Below are 18,701 nucleotides of genomic sequence, written 5' to 3'. Positions count from 1 at the left end.
CGAAGCTCTCTAAGCCTCAGCTCCATCTTATGAAGAATGGGAAAACAGCAATTTGCTTCATAATGTCGCGATGATGAAGAAATCTTGCATGAAACACACTTGAAAAGTGTCTGGCACATTGTAAACAGTTAATAAATGTCAGCTGCTATTCTTACACTCTCTTTAGTTATACTGTAACTCTTCTGATAGAATCAGTGTCAAAGAGATCACAACTGACGATGTCATCAAAGAAATTTTATATCAGACTGGCTGTTAAGAATGTGCGGAGAGAGGGTATCTCTGGAGGCCTCGGAGTTAAGTCTCAGTACTATCACCGCTAAGCCTGAGTTCCATCCCTGGAAAGGGAGCTAAGCCACATGGCACAGCAGACCTCTCCTGTCTCACCTGCTGCTCCTCTTAGCAGTATCTCAGTAAATTTGCCTACTCCGCTCCCTACTCTGTCCCTGGTGAATTCTCTCATCCCCACACCTCTAGCTTACACCCCAGTTCTCCTATGCAATAGTAAGTAAATAAAATCTTTAAATAAATTAATTTTAAGAAAAAAGAATATGGGGAAAGAAATCCAGAAAATCAACCTTATGCAAGAGCAGAAAAAGAGGGAAATGTCTGAAGTCTATCTCCTTTAATAGTCAAAAATATACACATAGTGAGAGTGTATTATTTTAGTATCTGTATTTCAATGACTCCAAAGCTAGCTATCAATGAGAGGATTAATTAGCATTCATGACTAAAAATATAATCATATTAAAAGCTCAAAAATCTACTAAGTTAAGTAATAATAGTGACAACACAGGATCAGATTCTTGGCTACACTACATGAGAATGACCAGGATCCATTTTTTTAAATTCCAATTTGGAATGTTCTGATTAATCTGCCTAAAAGATGCAATAAACAAAAAGTGGGTTTTACAAGAATCCTAAAATATAGCTAAAGCCATGCCAATCATTTTGATAAGGAAATACAGAATGCAAAAACTGCAGTTTGCAGAATACGTAAATACTATGGCTCCCAATTCTTCAAACTTCTGCACAAAACAAGCCACTGGTTTGAAAAGGCCGCCCCTGCCCCTGCTAACCTGGTGTGTGCTGAGGTTGCAGAGTATGACATCTCCAGTGGCAGTGGCCACACACACAGACTCCTGATCCAGCAAATCCTGGATACCCACAAGGCAGCCGCTGCCATCCTCTGGGAGAAAGCCTTCTGCCACCAAAGGAATTTCATTTTTCACCTTCCGCCAAAACAAGTAAACAAAATTTAAGCCAATCTTCGTTCAGTGACAACTCATAACTCTAGAGTAAAATACTTCTTAATTCTCCTTCACAGCATTAAAATTTTCAAAAATGTTTCCTTTTTGAGATTAAAATCTAAATTTACACTTCAGAAATATCGCATTACTACTTTCTTTAACAGGAAAAATATTTAATGCAAACGTTTTGCTAACCAAACACAAAACAAAAGCAAGAACCTTGGCCTCTTTAAAATATACAATTAAACATGACACTAACAACTAGTTTTCTAATATTTTTATAGTGTGAAGAAAAAGCTAAGAATAATCAAAATATATCAGTAGCAAATTAGTAAAATACCTAAGCAGCAAAATACAGTTAAGGGACGATATCAGAATCAACTCGAAGAATTTTTGTATGCTCAGAATCTAGCAGTGAAGATTCTGATTTAGTTGGTGTGGGGCAGAGATTGAAACATAGTTTTTAAAAACACTACAGGCATTTTTTATTTACATTCCCAATTGAGGGTCACTGTTTTATACAGTATTTACAGTATTTACTCGAGTAGGCACCTACACAAAACAGGTCAGAGTTTTGCCAACTTAGATTTAGAATAGAAACAGAGGTAAAGGTTGGTAACGATTTAAATTCTACCTAACACAACAGCAACATAAAGTAAATGGAATATTAATTTAGTAAGTTATGAATTCATTAAAATTTACAGTACAGTCTATGTAGGGGAACACAAGTGTGAAGAAGACAAGTAAGGGGCCATGCTTCGTGCTGGCATACATCAATGACTCACTTCTCTTGTGACGGGGTCTACTTCCACCAGACCACGCTCTGACCCAATGACCACCGTCCCCTGTTCCGTTCTGAGACAGAAGCACTGAGGCTTCCCCAGAGCATGAATATCCCTGAACTCCAGGGTCTGCAGTAGCTTTAGATTTCTCATGATGAAGTGATTGCTGAAAGAAACAAACAAATAACTCGTTATGAAGCATTAATTTCCAAGAGAAAAAGGAACAGTTTAACAGTGATAAATCACACTCATGTTTGAGATGAGAGAATGCCTGGCATCAGAACAGACAAGCTCAAGGGGTCAGATCGTTTCTGGTTGTTTTTCATGAGGGTTTAATATGTTCATGGCGCTGTTTCTGTTGCCATGATCAGATCATCAAAACATCTTACACACTTGGGTTCTACTCACCAACAACCAATTAAGCCCTGGGATTCATGGACCCTGAGGTTAAGAATCTGGAGGGTAAAGGCAGAAGGACCTAAGAATGACACACTTGTTCCTGTTATCTTGCTGCTCTTGTCAATGTTGCCCCAGCAATGGGTCTTGCAGGGGTCCCAGGACCAGTCTCATCATTCCCACCCACCAAGGGAACAACACTAAGGAGGCAGCACCCCCTCCAGATAGCTGCAATCCAGCAACATGGGGCTCCTCCCATTGATTTCAGAGGTATCAGCACCAGAAATGAGTCCTACCCCTACAGTGCCTCTCCTCCATCATCAGGTCAGGACGTGTCTTCCTTTGTTTTGATCTCGAGGCCTAGATACTTGGAGTTACTTTTATCAGTTCATCCCTTACAATGCTTCGTGGCTCCCATGAGCTTTCTGCTTCACTAGTTATTTAATCAATTCTTCATATTAAATTATTCCTGTTGAAATACTCGAGGTTTCTACCTTCCTGATTGAACCTTGACTGACAGATACAGCAAACAATCCAAGTTCCCAAAACACTGAATTGTGTACAGCCTGCCACCATGAGCTACTTACCCCTGCCATCCAATGCATAGTTAACTTCTCTTGATTTTCACCCATCAAGAGTGAAAGGGTCCCTTTCCTTCTCAGAGCCATCCCCATTCCTTTTCATGGCTAGGAAAGTATCCTCCCAACTCTTCCAGAACCTAGGCTTATTTTGGAATCACCAACTCCCTGAGCCCACCATTTAGAAACTTTCCACCCCCCTCAAATGTCCTAACTCTCCCCATACCACAGATCAGGAATCCTTTCCTAATATTCTGATAAACCTCCTCCATTTTCCTTGCCCCTTCCTCCATCCACCTCTTTAATCATCGTGTTCACAACTCTTAACTACCTACCAGAGCAACTTATATGTTGACTAAGTCTACATATCCAGCTCCGACCCTTCCCAAACTTAAGAATTAAACCACATTTTCAAGCTCCTTCTGTCTTCAGAAGAATGTTTCTCAAGAACATGAAAGGCAACCAGGAAAATTAAGAACTTTTTATTCTTTCATCAAATGGGTTTCCCCTATCTGGATATTTCTGTCCTCTGTCCAAGTTAACAATTTATCTTTGCCCCCTTCTTGTTCACACCGGCTTAGTAAACGATTCACTGGTTAGCTCCGTGTCTGTCAATAACACAGTATGAATCTTTACACAGTGCTAATCAACCTCTCCATCTGGTGTGTGGGCTACTTCAAACACTGAGTACTTTAAAAGCTAGGATCTAAAGACAAAAGACGACTGACGGTCGTTGAATCCATGGACGTCATAGCTTCATGGGGGTGAAGGCCACATAACACACATTAAAAGGAAAAGCACCAAATATTCCCACGAAAAAGTCACCAACGCGAGAAAGCACGCACAGAAAAGCCTCCCAAACAATCCTCTAATAACCATTGCCTTCGGTCTTAACATTAATCGATTCTCTTTCAGCGGCACTGTCCACTGCCACAAGGAATCAGGTGGCCAGGTAAGTACAGCTGCTGGAGCAGCAACGCCATCCAGGCTGTCCCGCCCTCCCGACGGCCGCAGGTGGAGCAAGTATTAAATCTACAGAAATATTCAAGATTCGAAGCTAGAGGTGGTCACGCCGCGCTGCAATACCAGGCCTGCAGCAGGCAGAGTTCAAAGGTTCCCTCCATCGGGACACCCCGAGTGAACAGGGTCCGGCTGCCAGCCTACCCATCCCTGGGAGTCCTTGAAAAGCTCACCTGAGGCTCGCTCTGAGGACCCCAAAACAGCAGAGCGTCCGCCCTAGTCTTCCCCGCCAAGAGCAGGAGCCAGCCCGAGGCTGTGCGCGCGCCTCGCTCTGGACGCGCACCGTACCTCCCCACCGCCAACTTACAGACCCCGAGGTATAGCGGATAGTGCCCGGAGGAGGGGCAGCTGGTGCAACTGACGCGCACAGCAGGCCAGACACGCGCGGCTCGGCGCGGGAATGACGTCACGAGATGAGGGGCGGGGCCTGCCTGTCCGGGATCCCTGGTGGAACCGCGCAGGCCTCAGCCTTGTAGCTCCGCCCTTCTGCCCAACCTATTGTATTCGCCCTCCGCTGACGTCAAACTTCGACGTTCAATGATTGGCGCCGGTGAGCGGAGCCTAGGGCCGGGAGAGAAGCACGCATGCCCACGGTGAGGCACGTGCGCCAGAAAGTTGCCCCTCTCCGGCACACTTCCGGCAGGAAATCGAGTCCGGGAGGGCGGGGGTGTCGGCCTTTGGGTCGCCATGGCTACCGAGCCCGCAGCCGCTGCGGAGTCCGCTGTGCCGTCGCTCGTGGATCGTTACTTTACTCGCTGGTACAAAGCGGGTAAGTGGGAATGACGTCGGCCTCTCCTCGGCCGCTGTGACCTGACGTTGTGGGGCTTGGTGACAGATCGTAAGCTCGGCGCTACCTCCGACGTCAGAACGAACTGTATCTCATTCCCTTCTATGCGAAGGAAGGGGGTTTGCGAAGGCTTGGACGCCTGAAATATTGTGGGGTGTAGTCCGGGGCTGGCGAATGCAGTGCGCTGAGGGTAGGTTGCATACAGAGAGAATAGTAGTCGAAAGTGTGACTATTTTAGACTAGGAGAGATAGGAGCTGCATTGTCAGCTTGAATGCCGAAGGAACTTGGGGTTCAGTCCTACAGGGAGTGGCGATACAGCAGACTGACATGATCAGGTCGAAACAAAAGTAGAGGTAGTAGGGGTGGAGAAAGCGAGTGGTTACACTAGAAAGCAGTCTGGCATTTTACTTAAGAGTAGTCGCCAGTAGTACACATTTGCCACGTGGAAGTAGGTCCCCTGTTATACGGTTTGTGAGTACATAGTAAATTTCAGTGGTGGGTGCATCTTCTAACTCCTGCCTGCCTTCTTCGACTCTGGGATAATCGGTATTTAAAAATCTGTATTGTAACAATTTTATTAGCCAAAGTTAGGGTGACCAGCCGACTCGGTTTACACAGGGGTTTCATCCCTACAGTGCCGGGCAAACCAGGATGACATGGAGATGGTAACTAACTGTCCAACAAAATATACACTATATAAAGAATGCTTGTCGATCACATTTTTAAAAGAGTACTCATTTTAAAGTGAGGATAAAGCAAGATGGAACAAAGCATTAATCACTTCAATATTGAATAAATTATCCTATTTGGGTCAGGTCCCTTTAAATACCTTATAGGATGTTTTTACTTGTATCTTTTTATACCAATGTCAGTTTTTATACAATCATCATGATTAACTCTATGAGCCAACTTATTACCCAGTGTTATTTAGTATTGACTCAACCAACAGACTCATTTATTATTCTAGATGTCAAAGGAAAGCCCTGTGAGGACCACTGTATATTACAGCATTCTAACCGGTAAGCACATGGGAATTCAGAGTAATCACAAAAACGTTCTTTCTGGGCTTGTAGCCTGGTATGGCCTGGCTGTTAATTAAAAATTAAATATTCATTTAATTATTGTCTTCCACTGTGTTGAAATGGTATAACTTACTATAGGAGGGTTTGGTTGACAAGAATGAGCTTTTCACTGCCTGTCATTCAGAACAAATAAACTTGATTACCCAAACTTCCAAATGAGAACCATAGCCTCAGTCAACAACTACCTGAAGTGACCTACCTGTGCCTAGTCACTGAAGCGCCAGAGTCCACGGAAGGAGTTAGCTAGAGGCATAGATGGTATCTGTATTCTGTCCATGCTGGCATGTCTTACTTCTCAGTGTTAATCAACAGCTTGTAGTACTCTACCTCTTTTTGGGAAAGAAATCCCTTCCATTCTCTAGTCTTTAATTCTCACAATTTCTTATACAGTTAAGTTCCAGTCTTAGCCAAAAGAAAATGGAATGGAATGATAGTTGAACCCAGTGCAGAGAGTCGAATGCTAGTAGGCATCCTGTGTCACAGAAGGAAGAATTATACCCAGCAATAACACAGGATCAATTTTTGCTTTTTGTAGAATCTGTGTCATCACACTCGCAGGATCTCATCCAGTTCTTCAAAGTGGAAAAACAATCAAAAGCATTTCCTATCAAATCAGTACCAACTGTAGCAGACTTCAGAACAAGGTTTCTGGGAAGTTTAAGCGGGTATGTTCCTATAACTCTGTATTTAAATCCTCTTTCAGCAATAGTAATTAGTAATTATAGATCAGTTAGTCTTAAAATCTGTAATGTCTATTCAGCATAATTCTTGGTCGTTGGAGGTATGGGTTTTAAAAATACTTTAGCCATAAAGAAATTCTTAGAGCAGAAAAATCGACGTATTTGAGAAGGTATAGTATCTGTACATATGGTTCCATAGTACCTTCCCCAGCATGGAGGATAGGAAAGATGGTCCTTGAAAGGGCAACTCTGTTAGCAATATATCAAGATATTTTGTCCCTTCTAGTTTTACTAAACTTGTATCTTGAGTTTAATAAAACTGAGGTGACTGGCTCATGTAGTTTCACAAATTTTAAAAACCTATCTTGCATTTAAAATCAATCTGAGAAAATAGCCAGTATTTGCTCTTTTCCATATCACCATTTTCATTTCCTTACTATTGCCAATTTAATGCATATCTGATCACACCCTCTACACCACACAGTGTTCAGCCATAAAAAATGTACAACCCTAGGCAAGATGGACATTTTGTTAAAAGGGGATTATATCAAGAACAATTCAGCACCAGCTAAAGTACCCTGACATTCTCACTGCACAGAGTTTCTGTGGGTGATTTAGGCCCTTTCTTTACTGAGCTCGTAGTAGGTGTTTCTGCCGATACCCTCACTGTTCTAGGAGACCTTGCTTATACTTCCCTTTGTAGGCATGAAGTCTCCAATAGCTAATATTTCCTCATGCAGGAAAACACATGGACTTACAAAAGCATGGACCATTCTTTTATTAACTTCTATAAATTATAAGTAAAACAGCTAGTACTTGCAAAGTTCTGTGATAAATCTTTGTGCAATAAGATGTTTGTTACTGAAGAACAGAGGGACCTGCACATGGGACCCTAGTTACAAATGAATATTGTAGGCTCTTGGCACTGCCGATCATTTATTCTTCCAAAGGAGGACATAAAAAAAACCACCTTTCTTTTGATGCAGACTTACCTCTGGGGAAAAAATAGCATTTTGAAATAAAGTAGCCACATGCAGAGGAGTGGAAGCCAATGTGGTAATAAATCTGATTGCTAATATTGTTTTCAGTAGTAAAGAGATTATAAAGAACAGCGTCTTGATCTTAAGTGTCTCTGTTCACTACAGGACAGTTATTTTGGGGGTGAAAAGAGAGCAACATATGAGGCATCCCTGTACCAGTTTCCCATGAGCCTCCTTGGGAACCTCCCCAGCTACATCCACATAGAGGAGTACATGAGACAATAACCATGCCAGACCTTCAAACAGATACATATGGAAATGTATATTTACTTCCAGCCTATAGGATAATAAGTAACTTATTCTTATCTGCTACTTAACACTTTTGTATATTTTCTAAATTTTCCTCAACGTGAGTTTATTTTAATTAGAAAAATACCCATTTTTTAAAAAGTATTTATTTATGCAAACTAGACAGGCCAGAGGTGTGGGGGGTGGGGTATGAGAAGATTCTTTAGAGACAGAGTGAGGAACAAGAAAGGCAGATTGACTGAGATACACTGCTGAGGGGAGTAGCAGGTGGGTCAGGAGAGATCTGCTAAGTTATGTGGGCCACCTCCCTGGCCAAGGATTGAACTCGTGCTGCGGTGGCTGCAGAAAGCTTCATAGTGCTGCAGTTTAATCCATTGCACCACCAAGGAGAGCCCAGAAAAATGCCCTTTCTAAAAGTCTTAGTGATTGACCCTAACAAAGATGTTACTTTATTAAGTTCCAATATAAAAATAAGGAATTTAGTGAAACTGTCTTCCCACACTGTTGTTGTCATACTCTATGTTCAGCTTTTTTTTTTTTTTAAAGATTTATTTATGCATACAGAACTGGGATATAGGCCAGAGGTGCAGGGACAGTTAAGAGGATTCACCAGAGACAGTAGAGAGCAGAGTAGGCCGACTGATGAAGTACACTGCTGAGGGGAGCAGCGGGCGGGTCAGGAGAGGTCTGCCAGGCCATGTGGGTCACGTCGGGGCGGGTGGAGTTCAAACTCATGCTGAAGTGGCTTTAGCTTCTTAGTGCTATGCTTTAACCTGCTGCGCCACCAGGGAGGGCCCCATGTTCAGTTTTTTATTATTGCTTTTGCTCTACTTTTGAAATCTTTCCCCTGGCTATATATCACTTTCTCATTTACAGTCAATAAAAAAGAAAAAATTCTAACCTGTAATAAAACTACCTGTTATCACATTTCTCAGTCTGCCTTTCTCCCAGAGCCTAGGGTAGTCCTCGACAAAGAGCTGGCACTTATCATATAAATATTTGAATAAAGGAATTATTTCCAGTCATTTTTTATTTTAAAGCACAAATACTAGTTCTAGGGATATATTGTATTATGACATTGAGAACTGTCTCTCACAAAGGAAAGCAAGTGTTCATCATTTAATTACTCTTCCCTTTTATTACATAGGGGGCACAGTTTCTGACAGAACTGGCACCCCTGTGTAAGATTTACTGCTCAGATGGAGAAGAATATACCATATCCAGGTGAGTTACTCTTTAACCACAGTTTCAGTGAAACAGGAGGTAATATTTTTCTTCAACGCAATGCTTTTTGTTTTTTTTAATAGTTGTGTTAGAGGTCGGCTGATGGAAGTGAATGAAAACATCCTCCACGAGCCGTCTATTCTTCAAGAGAAGGTAACGTGGGGGCAGGCACGGTCCCATTATTTCCCATCTAGTGTCTTATCTGTTAAAGGCACTAAGTATTCTTCTTCCTTTCTAGCCATCCACCGAAGGCTACATTGCAGTTGTGCTGCCCAAATTTGAAGAAAGTAAAAGCATTACAGAAGGATTGTTGACCCAAGAACAGTATGAAGAAGTACTGGGGAACCGCATTAATGCCACCATGGCCACATCATGAGGACTGACGGGACCCTCACTGCTGCCTGGCCCAGGGGAACCGAGCGCTGCAGAGCCAGCAGACAGACAGCGAATTTCACTCCAACTGCAGGGCCGCCGTCCGCAGGGCTGCCTGCACTTGGCCTTTTCTTCCTTTACCTTGTGTAATGGCTGCCCGTTGTCTTCAGCTTCCCAGATCTGCCCTGCCCACGAATTCATTCTCTTATTTTGCTGCTCTCTAACTGGCAAGCGAGGGCTGTAATTCTGATTCAAAACAAAGCACTTTGAAGAAATTTAGGAAAATGTCAAATAGGAAAGTAAAATAATTTACTCATCCTACAATCTGGAAGTAAATACGATTTTGGCATATTTCTATGTAAACACTGGGGCATGGTTACTGTTCTTGCCTCAGTGTTCCATTTGTTGGAAGTTTCTGTAAACTCTAGCTGGCCCATCTTAGCCAGTCTGTTTCCGTGTGACACTCCCACAGTCAGTCCCACCCTTTCTGCCCCAGCTTGTCTCCTTATGGGTTGTGGGGAAGAGGCTGAGAAAATACCTTCTCTACTTCCATGCCCCTGGGGTGGCCTTCTTTGAGATAAAGCGTGTGGCTTCTCAGAGACACCGGAAAGACTATGAAAAGCACAAAGGTTCGCCTGACAATAGGAATGTTAGAATGCAGCATTAAACTGGTTTTACACTCCAGCGACAGGGTAACGAGCAAAGAAGTTACTAAGAAGTTGCTATAAATTCAAATACATCGATGCCTTCAAATGGAACAAAAGCTTTCTCATCATTTAAATATAGCAGAAGACTATGAATTTATAGTTTGACTATAAACTTAATTTACACTGAATTTCAAATAACAGACTTAAAATTTATTTTAGGAATGTCAACACATTAAATATGCTTCAAAATAATATTTAATGCAGTAGAAGTCACTTGCATAAATTCCTTTGGTTCTCTATCCACTTTTGCTTTGAGGTCCTAAGTTTTTCTGTCCTTACCACCACTGGTACTTAAATAAGGGAATATTCTCATTTTGGGTATATGAAAATGTACTGTAGATAAAATTTTTAAGTTACTTCTGATTCACAAGAAACTTACTAACTTAAATGCCAACAAGACTGTGGCCTAAATATACTCACCAGACATGATACAGGTAGTAATTCTACAAGCATCTATACAGCACTACGTAACCATGAATGATTCCCAGACATGTCATAAAACAAAAATACTAAAGATAGTAAAAGAAAAGCAGGTCTGTTTTACATATAGCATTACCTCACATCATTTCCCCAATATTTCTGTTGTAATTTAAAAGAATAGTTTCAGGGAACAAAAACCATGCTTGATGATTTTGACTGTTTAAAGAAGTGCAGAGGTCACTAAGGAGATGCACATCCCACTTGTGGCCTGATGCTTTCAGTGTGTCTACTCTAGTTCAATGAAACATTGCCTAGGTAGGTGGTAGTAATGTTCTTCAGGACCTGGTGACCACTTGACAATTGACCCACATAATGATCATCAAGCAAGCTTGCATATCACTGCTGCCATTTGGCAAATGACATATCCCATAGGTTTCAAAGTTCTGAAATATAAATACTCGCATCCAAAACAGAGTTTACTGTATTATAAGGACAGACCTGTAAGTCAGATCCTATCAAAATCCACCACACAAAAACGTGTTCAATCCTAAAATTAAAAGTTACTGCTTTATAATGAACTTTCCAAATGCAATTATTAAAAAAGTATGATTATTATGATTTTATTTTAGGGCCTCCCTGGGGGCCTAGGGGTTAAGTCTCAGCACTCACTACAATGGACAGAGTTGGAGCCCCAGGCAGGGAGGCGAAGCACATGACAGCAGACCTCGCCCATCTTGCCCACTGCTCCCCTCAGCAGTGTATTTCAGTAGATCTGTCTGTTCTGTTCCCTACTCACCCCCTTGCACTTCTGGCCTACACCCCGATTCTTATATGCATAAATTTATTTTACAATATTTAACATTTAATTAAACAATTTTTAATCTTACAGCTTCTATTTTATCCAGCACTACTGCAAAGGATATTGTAGAAATCTCACTGAAATAGATTTAGGATTCTAGCTAATATTCAGGGCAGACGGGCCATTTACACTAGAATTAGAATTACAAGCCATACCCTAGTGAGTTCCTCCAGGATTCTGTGGTGTGAGCTCCAGGACCTGGCCTTTGGGAATCAGGCAGGGACACAGGCAGCATGACAGCCTGAAACTGTCACAAATGCAAGCTAGAAGCATGGGTAGTCTGACGACAAAGAGGCCCAGTCATGACTGCTGGACAGAGGAGTTAAAAGAGGGCCACAGGCTAAGGAAAGCCTATATTCTCCCAGACTACTGTATGTTTTCTGCTGGAAATTAGTGTACCTAAATGATAAGCTTAGATTTAAAAAAAAAAAACAAAAAAAAAAAAACAGCAATAGGGAGTTAAGGTAGGGTATACCCAAGGTGGTTACAGACTCAAAATAGCTCTTTGGATTAAATTGTCATTAAAGCAACTGAGACCATTAAGAGAATTTGTTTGGCTCTTAAAGAACATCAGTGGCAATGTTCCATTTGATAATGACACTGCAATTTGAATTCTAACAACTACCACTTCATTTATTAGTTGTCAAAAGTTTTACAATTGATTTCATGATCAGAAAATATAGGACGATTTCAGATTTGTCTTCTTTATGAAACTGCTGAGTTTCAGAAAATACAAAGAATATTTGCTTTCTAAAAATGTCAGCTTTGCCACATGATATTCCAGAGATCTGACCCCAAAGGCACTCAGATTTTACTATCCATGGAATCTTTATTGGTAGCCGAGCCCCATCTGCTGTTTTCCACCTGAAGCTGGAAAGAAATAAGACAATTATTGTCTACTTTACTCTGAAAATAAAAATTGCAAAATTCAATAGTAATTATTTTGTTTTGAACCAGTTTTTCAACTGTGAGTTGAAGATGAAAAATATGTTCTCACCTTCTTCAGCAGTTTATAGCAAAGTGAGAGAAGTTGGACCAAGATAGCCATCGTGGATCTTGTCTTTGTAATACACTTATCAACCTGGAGTGACAGAAAGTAAGCCAAGCAAATTTCATCACAAGAGGTAATACAGCAAGAGATACTATCATTTACTTAGCATCAAAATGATGACACTTCTTCCTTATGGAGGTATAAGGGATCTCAAAAGGTACATAGGTTAGAACTCAAGAGCTGACCTGAGCACCCAGAAGACACGTGTAGGGACTGTGGCCTGGTTCTCATGACCATTTCATGGGAACCCCCAGAAGAAAGAATAAGAAAATGACCAATTCTACTTCATTCTAGTTAGGGGCTCCTCAAAGCACTTTATATAGGAGCAGTGAACTTCCCACTTTCCAATTTCTTGGTTGGCAAAAGTGCAAATTTCCTAAGACAAATATAAGCCCATACTCGGGAGTTTGTGCCCTACTTAGAGCAGAAATGACATGAGGATTTAAGGGTAGCAGCTCCATAACTAATTATGAACAAAAGCAAATTTATTCGGTGAATCTACTACCCCCTGGGGTCAGTTCTAATTGCAAATAATGAATAATTCTTATAGTCAAGGCATAAAAATTAGAAATAAATTGCCCTTCTGTGGGATTAGTACTTTATTTGGTGAAAAGGAAGCCAAGAGCTAACTTCAGCCTCACATAAAGAAGTATGAAAGTTTCACAAGTGTCTACCTGAATGGCCCACCCTCCCTTTTACCTTTAGAAACACCTGATTCTGCAAAGGTATCTTAGTTATTGTCTGGAGCTGGTGGCATAGAGGAGTTAGCTTGTTTATTTCCAGGAGAAGCATAAGCTTGTCATCATCTTTCAGCTGAAATGTAATTTAGGAAGTTTATAACTACTCCAGCAAAACTCCATCTTTGAAATCTTAAATACCTATATATCTTAATATATTCCCAAAGTACATTCCTGACATCTCCCCCAGCACCAGGCAGGTTAACTTGCATTACCTGTTTTGAGAAAGCTTGTACACTTGAAGCAAGCTTTAAGCCCTCTTCAGCAAAATTCTGGTGGAAAGAAAAACACTACTTTAGATATATGTCTTATGGATAGTTGATAAAAAATATTTTTACTAATAACATTCACATAGAGTTTTAAAGGTAAAGATGCCACAGAACTAAAGTTTTTCTTGTATCCAAGAAAAGAGCTTAAGTGTATTAGAAAGCTGTTCCCAGATCTGACACAAATTGATCCAAGGAGAGGCTCCTCTCACATCTGCTCCCTTCTTGCTACTCTAGAGGAGCACGTGGACCTATGACCCTGAGCCAAACCAAAGCCATGACGACGTCTACTGACTCTCAAAGCCCACCTACTTTGCCCTATAGTGTTAAGTTTTTTCCAATAAGATAACCCAAAAAAAGCTGCAAGAATGCTACCTCCAGCCCTCTACTTGTGCACTGTGTATCGCGCAAACAAAACATACCTCTAGTTGATTAATTAAATCCTGGGAAGTTTTCAGTGGCCCCTCTCCCCTGAAAGAAAATGAATTATTAAGGAGGTAAGAAAAAGTCACTGTCTGAAATTGGGTTTATAATATTAATGATCCAGGGTATTTTGTGTGTTAACAGATCCCAAAATTTCAAGGAATAATATGAAATGCTGAATTTTCCTTTTTAACCTTTTTCATTTTGTTTCATAAATTAAATATGTGATCCTGATAATATGTCTGAACCAAAAGGTCTCTGTTACAAAATAGAAAGAAGATCAGACCCGGTCAGGAAATTCTCATTTGTCACTCTAATGCAACTCTGCAGGAACTCAGTCACCTTTGATGAGGCTTGTGATTTAAGGTTTGACACTGAGTCTACAAAATAATCATGATGCAATCTGGGTACAGAATTAGGGAATATCAGATTGAAAACTACCACGAAGGATTCAGATTTTACAAATGCATTAAAAAGAGCTGTGGACTAAGTACAAATCAGAAGATTTGAAATCTAAGTTGCCACTTCTGCCCTTAACTGCTGGAATTTATGCAGAACTTACTCCCGTTACAATAAACTGCTGTGAGGATCAATCAGATGGCATTATGAACACTTTAAAAACTATTAAATGCTGGTAAATTTGAAAATTTTTTAGCTAAAACTCTTGCTAAATATAGGAAATATGAATTATATATAAATCATTAACTTACAAAAATTATAAAATGTTGCTATCTATAAATTACTAAGAAGTTACAAAAATTATTAAGGCAACTTTGAATAAGAACCAAGAGAGCTATAAAATTACCCAGGAAAACTATTGTTCTATTCAATCATTTGTATAAAGATTTCAAAGGCAGAGACCTCTCTGGTATTTTAAGGGTTAGTCTCATCACAATCTTGCTGTCACCGCTGCAGCTGGAGTTCAATACTTGGAGAGAAAGCCAACCTATATGTGAGGCAGCAGACCCCTCCTATCTCGCCAGCTGCTCCCCTCAGCAGTGGCCTTCAGTACATCGGTCTGTTCTGCTCCCTATTCTGTCTCTGGTGAATCTTTTCACTCCCTGGCACCTCAGGCCTTTTATGCATAAATAAATAAAAACAAATCTAAAAAAGATTTCAAAGGCATGTTTTCTAAACTTACTAACGATGGCTGGGAGAAACATGGGTATACTGGATGACAAAAGCAGAATGCAAAAATCATTTCAAAATTATGCAAAAAATGGAACGCAAACCTAGAGGAGAACCCCTTCAAAATCTAAATTCCAAGGAAATAAGTATCTTCTTATTGCATTTACTTAACTGTCATAAGAACTACTTAGAGTCTTTTTACATTCGTAACTGACTTTAACCTTAAGTGTTTAACATGGCACATTTTGTTTACCACATTTTGTTTACATATGCAGCTAGATTTACCTAGTAAATAAATACAGAGAATAGGCCACACTGGACATGTTCCGTCCACATCGAACCATCTCGTTCTCCTGATCCTCCCACTTCTCAATCTCGCAATTGGCATCAGAGGTGAGCAGACCCAGCTTCAGTCCCACCTTTGCTACCTTGGCTTGCTCCTATAAAACACAGATTTTGATCTAACAGTTTAGTCACTGTTGATGGAAAAGGAAAACTGAATATGAAACCAAGGCCAAGAAAAGGTCCTTACCTCGGAGTCCAGCTTGTCTGTCCTTAGTGATTTTAGGTTTGCATTATTCTTCTGTGACGATAAAAAGATTAAGATTTCTTAAAAAGCAGTACAGCTACTTGTGAGAAAATACAATAGTAATAGAAAGTATAACAAAGTACCTATAATTGGATTTAAAACACTTTCAGTGTGTAAAGTATATTAACTTGGTTAAATTAAACAAGCAATTGCCAATACTCCACCAGCATGTGGGTTCAGCTTCGGACAGGTAGTTAGACATCTGTGTCCAGGACAGGTAGAGCAGTGCCCTCCATGTTGTTACACTCTCAAAACTTCCTGGGCTCTGCTGAGTTATTCTTATAAAACGATGGAATAAAATTAGCCACTACATGTAGATCTCCATAGGTACCTGACATCAAGACTCTGAAGTTCAATTCCTTTCACCAATTTGTCCTTTGAGGGTAAATTTCAGCCCCCTAGTCTCACTGACATCCCAATACCTGTACTCCAGAATATACTAACACTATACTTAGAATTTAGGATTTAGTATTTGAGCCAGCATATTTGATGAGCCTCTCCTTCTGAAGCAGCAAGCTTGTTTCTAATGTAGGCTATTTGGAACTCAGAATGTACTTCCCTCGGAGAGAAGAAAACAATGTACGATGTAGTCAGGTTACTGGGCTGGCCCTCAGATGCCTAGTAACTTAGAAACAGAAACCACTACCATAGCAATATTGCGAAGGTCTGTGGAGACAGGACCCACGGTGGGCATCCCCCCACTCCAAGATATGGCAGGATCTCCCTATAGGGCCAAATGGACATGAAGGGGCCTGAGACGCAGGGGCCTGAGATTCAGGGAGACTTTTTCTTAAAATTAATTTAAAATTTTTTAAATATTTCTAGGATTCAACCTTTTAAAATTTTTTAAGGGAGTACACACTCATATATGAACATACAGTGTAAATTATAATAAAGCATCACACTCAGGTGCTTAGCCTAAAACACAGATCATCACCAATCCTTTGGATGTTTACACGCATCTCCTTGTCCTTATCCTTACTATTATCACAACCAGTTTCACTGAAGGACAGACTTGGCGTTTCCCTTTCTTTCTATCCCACAGATTATATTTGCTCATTTAACACAACCTCTTTGAGATTTTTCTAATGCTGTTTACTATAGAAGAAATAGAAAGTAAAGGACAAGAAAAAAAATATATATATATAGATCATATATATATAGGGGAATTATACAAACAGAAGTCGCCTCTAACACTCATTAAAACTCAACAGACGGGATCAATGATTTACAGAACTTTTCCTCCTGGTATCATCATACTAAAATGCCTCAACATCTTCTTTAGCCTAGTAGTAAACTATATCAAACATTTAAGAACGAACACACGTGAGGTCTCATTTTATTTAGATTATTTATATCCCATATTATTATTTTAAATTTAGTTATGTTTTCATTATTTTAATTTTTACAAGTTATTATTACAAAAGTATTTTTTTAAAAAACTGAAAAGGAACTGCCTGGAAAAGTACATAAATCATCTTCATAAGGTGATCCAGCCTGCCATCCCGTGGACACTGTTGGAACTACAGTCAGATGCGTCAGTTGCAGTTTTAGAAAGGTATTTCAAGTCCTTAAGTGTAAGCAGCATCAGATTTTGATTTTCATTCACAAAAAGGATGCTAGAACCAATGCACAACTAATATGTCATATCTTCCTCCTTCATGTGGCATATTTTCAACGTAGCATTTGAAAGTTCTTGTTCTGAAGAAAATGAGTCTAACATGACCTTATGTGTTAGACAACTAATATGGAGAATAAAAAGACTTCTGATGTAAAACCATAACTGCTTACTAAATACAAAATGTCACCCATTGCTTCAACTTCCCAAACCCAAAACGAATAATCAGTGTGGCCTACATTTACGTCACCACTCAATAACCTGTAAGAACCAACATTTAATATCAGAACTTTTTCTGAAATGCCCCTTATGGGAGATGGGTAGCAATAGATAAAAAATCATAATTTGAATTCTGAATAAAAGCAGTCTGAAATGTACAAAGTTGTTCTACTTACCATTGACTTTGGAAGTGAAAGATAGCCATACTTCTCTCCTACAAATAATAAATATATATGACTTAATTTTTTTTCTATTTTTCACATTTAATTTTTAAAATATTATACATAAATAGGGATATCACTACATTAGTTTTGGTAATTTAATCTTATTAAATGTGATTCAGAACTAAAACTCTAATTTGATGGATGAACATCAGGACCTCAACACCCGTCTCCCAGGCATTGAGCTTGCCCAGTCACTGCCCCTCCACTGTAACAGCCAAAGGCAAGCGGTCTCCCTGACATTTACTTGAATTTACAACCAGCTTCACTCCTTTTACAGCTGTCTGTCTCTAGTAAAACTAGATTCTTCTTTTTATAAGTACTAGTTGTCAGTGTTTGCTTTTTTTCCGCAAGTACCAAACCAAAATATTTACAGCTACCCTCATCACTTGTTCTCCTAATTAGTGTAAAAAGGAGGATGAAATAAGCAAATTATCGTCTGTTGGCTGTGAATTAACGGCAGCCTGCACAATAACTAAGGAAAGGAAGGTGACGTGCAAAGCCCCCTTTACCCCTGTGCTCTGTCCTTCCTGCTTCTGGGTCATGTATAAAGTCAGGTCACAGTGGATAGATTTTTTTTTTTTTAAGCTAGTTACATCTGGGGAAAGAACTGGAGATAAGATTTGAACAGTAATTGTTTCTCAATTTCAAGGAAAGGAAATATGTTTGGTTGTAATATATTAAGTAGGATCAGATAAGTCAAATGGTTGCTAGTATCAACCATCTTGAAAGACAAAAACAACAATTTCATGTGGTCCCACCTAAAAAGAGCGAATGTAATGTAAAAGCACTAAATCATGATTTTTCTTACAGAAAGGCTATTCCATGAGCAGGATGCACCTGTGCCACTGTACTGTGGAATATGGAATCTACCAGTCGCAGAACTGAACATGGCCCGGCTCAACTGAGATATAGCATAAGTGTAAGAATACATACCGAGGGCCCTCCCTGGTGGCGCAGCGGGTTAAAGCACTGCACTAAGAAGCTTAAGCCACTTCCGCATGA

At 40.1% G+C, this 18,701-nt stretch overlaps 3 protein-coding genes across 4 annotated transcripts in view; 1 reads left to right on the top strand and 2 right to left on the bottom strand.

Annotated features, from left to right (window-relative positions):
• The window catches only part of IKBKAP (inhibitor of kappa light polypeptide gene enhancer in B-cells, kinase complex-associated protein), a 44,637-nt gene extending 40,252 nt beyond the window's left edge, over positions 1-4,385 (bottom strand). Inside the window, exons 1-3 of the mRNA XM_004677448.2 lie at positions 4,197-4,385; positions 2,033-2,195; positions 1,077-1,229 (exon numbers count right to left, since the gene is read on the bottom strand). Of these exons, the coding sequence (XP_004677505.1) occupies positions 1,077-1,229; positions 2,033-2,182 (303 nt within the window). The 5' untranslated portion in view covers positions 2,183-2,195; positions 4,197-4,385. The remainder of the gene's footprint in view (positions 1-1,076; positions 1,230-2,032; positions 2,196-4,196) is intronic.
• Positions 4,386-4,608: 223 nt separating this feature from the next.
• Positions 4,609-11,372, top strand: FAM206A (family with sequence similarity 206, member A). The gene is made up of 6 exons (XM_004677447.2): positions 4,609-4,792; positions 5,779-5,830; positions 6,429-6,558; positions 9,010-9,086; positions 9,170-9,239; positions 9,325-11,372. Exons 1-6 carry the CDS (start codon positions 4,711-4,713, stop codon positions 9,460-9,462), a joined length of 549 nt encoding a protein of 182 aa, XP_004677504.1. The 5' UTR covers positions 4,609-4,710; the 3' UTR covers positions 9,463-11,372.
• Positions 11,373-11,435: 63 nt separating this feature from the next.
• CTNNAL1 (catenin (cadherin-associated protein), alpha-like 1) overlaps positions 11,436-18,701 on the bottom strand; it is a 48,940-nt gene continuing 41,674 nt past the window's right edge. For both annotated transcript variants that reach the window (XM_004677961.2, XM_012721549.1), the window contains 8 exons: positions 17,652-17,689; positions 15,582-15,632; positions 15,335-15,489; positions 13,921-13,969; positions 13,448-13,504; positions 13,195-13,308; positions 12,442-12,525; positions 11,436-12,314 (listed from right to left, as the gene is read on the bottom strand). In XM_004677961.2, coding sequence (XP_004678018.1) covers positions 12,249-12,314; positions 12,442-12,525; positions 13,195-13,308; positions 13,448-13,504; positions 13,921-13,969; positions 15,335-15,489; positions 15,582-15,632; positions 17,652-17,689 — 614 coding nt within the window. In that variant the 3' untranslated portion in view covers positions 11,436-12,248. The remainder of the gene's footprint in view (positions 12,315-12,441; positions 12,526-13,194; positions 13,309-13,447; positions 13,505-13,920; positions 13,970-15,334; positions 15,490-15,581; positions 15,633-17,651; positions 17,690-18,701) is intronic.

The sequence above is a fragment of the Condylura cristata genome, unplaced genomic scaffold (assembly GCF_000260355.1).
Source record: "Condylura cristata isolate star-nosed mole 26May11 unplaced genomic scaffold, ConCri1.0 scaffold00006, whole genome shotgun sequence".
Taxonomy (NCBI): Eukaryota; Metazoa; Chordata; class Mammalia; order Eulipotyphla; family Talpidae; genus Condylura; species Condylura cristata.
Note: the sequence above shows the minus strand (reverse complement) of the source record. Positions and strands in the feature narration are given on the sequence as shown.

Coding starts and splice junctions, on each gene's coding strand:
- FAM206A (XM_004677447.2), top strand. CDS start 4,711: ATGGCTACCGAGCCCGCAGCCGCTGCGGAGTCCGCTGTGCCGTCGCTC. Junction 4,793..5,778: donor TACTCGCTGGTACAAAGCGG/GTAAGTGGGAAT, acceptor TTATTATTCTAG/ATGTCAAAGGAAAGCCCTGT. Junction 9,087..9,169: donor GAAGAATATACCATATCCAG/GTGAGTTACTCT, acceptor TTTTTTTAATAG/TTGTGTTAGAGGTCGGCTGA.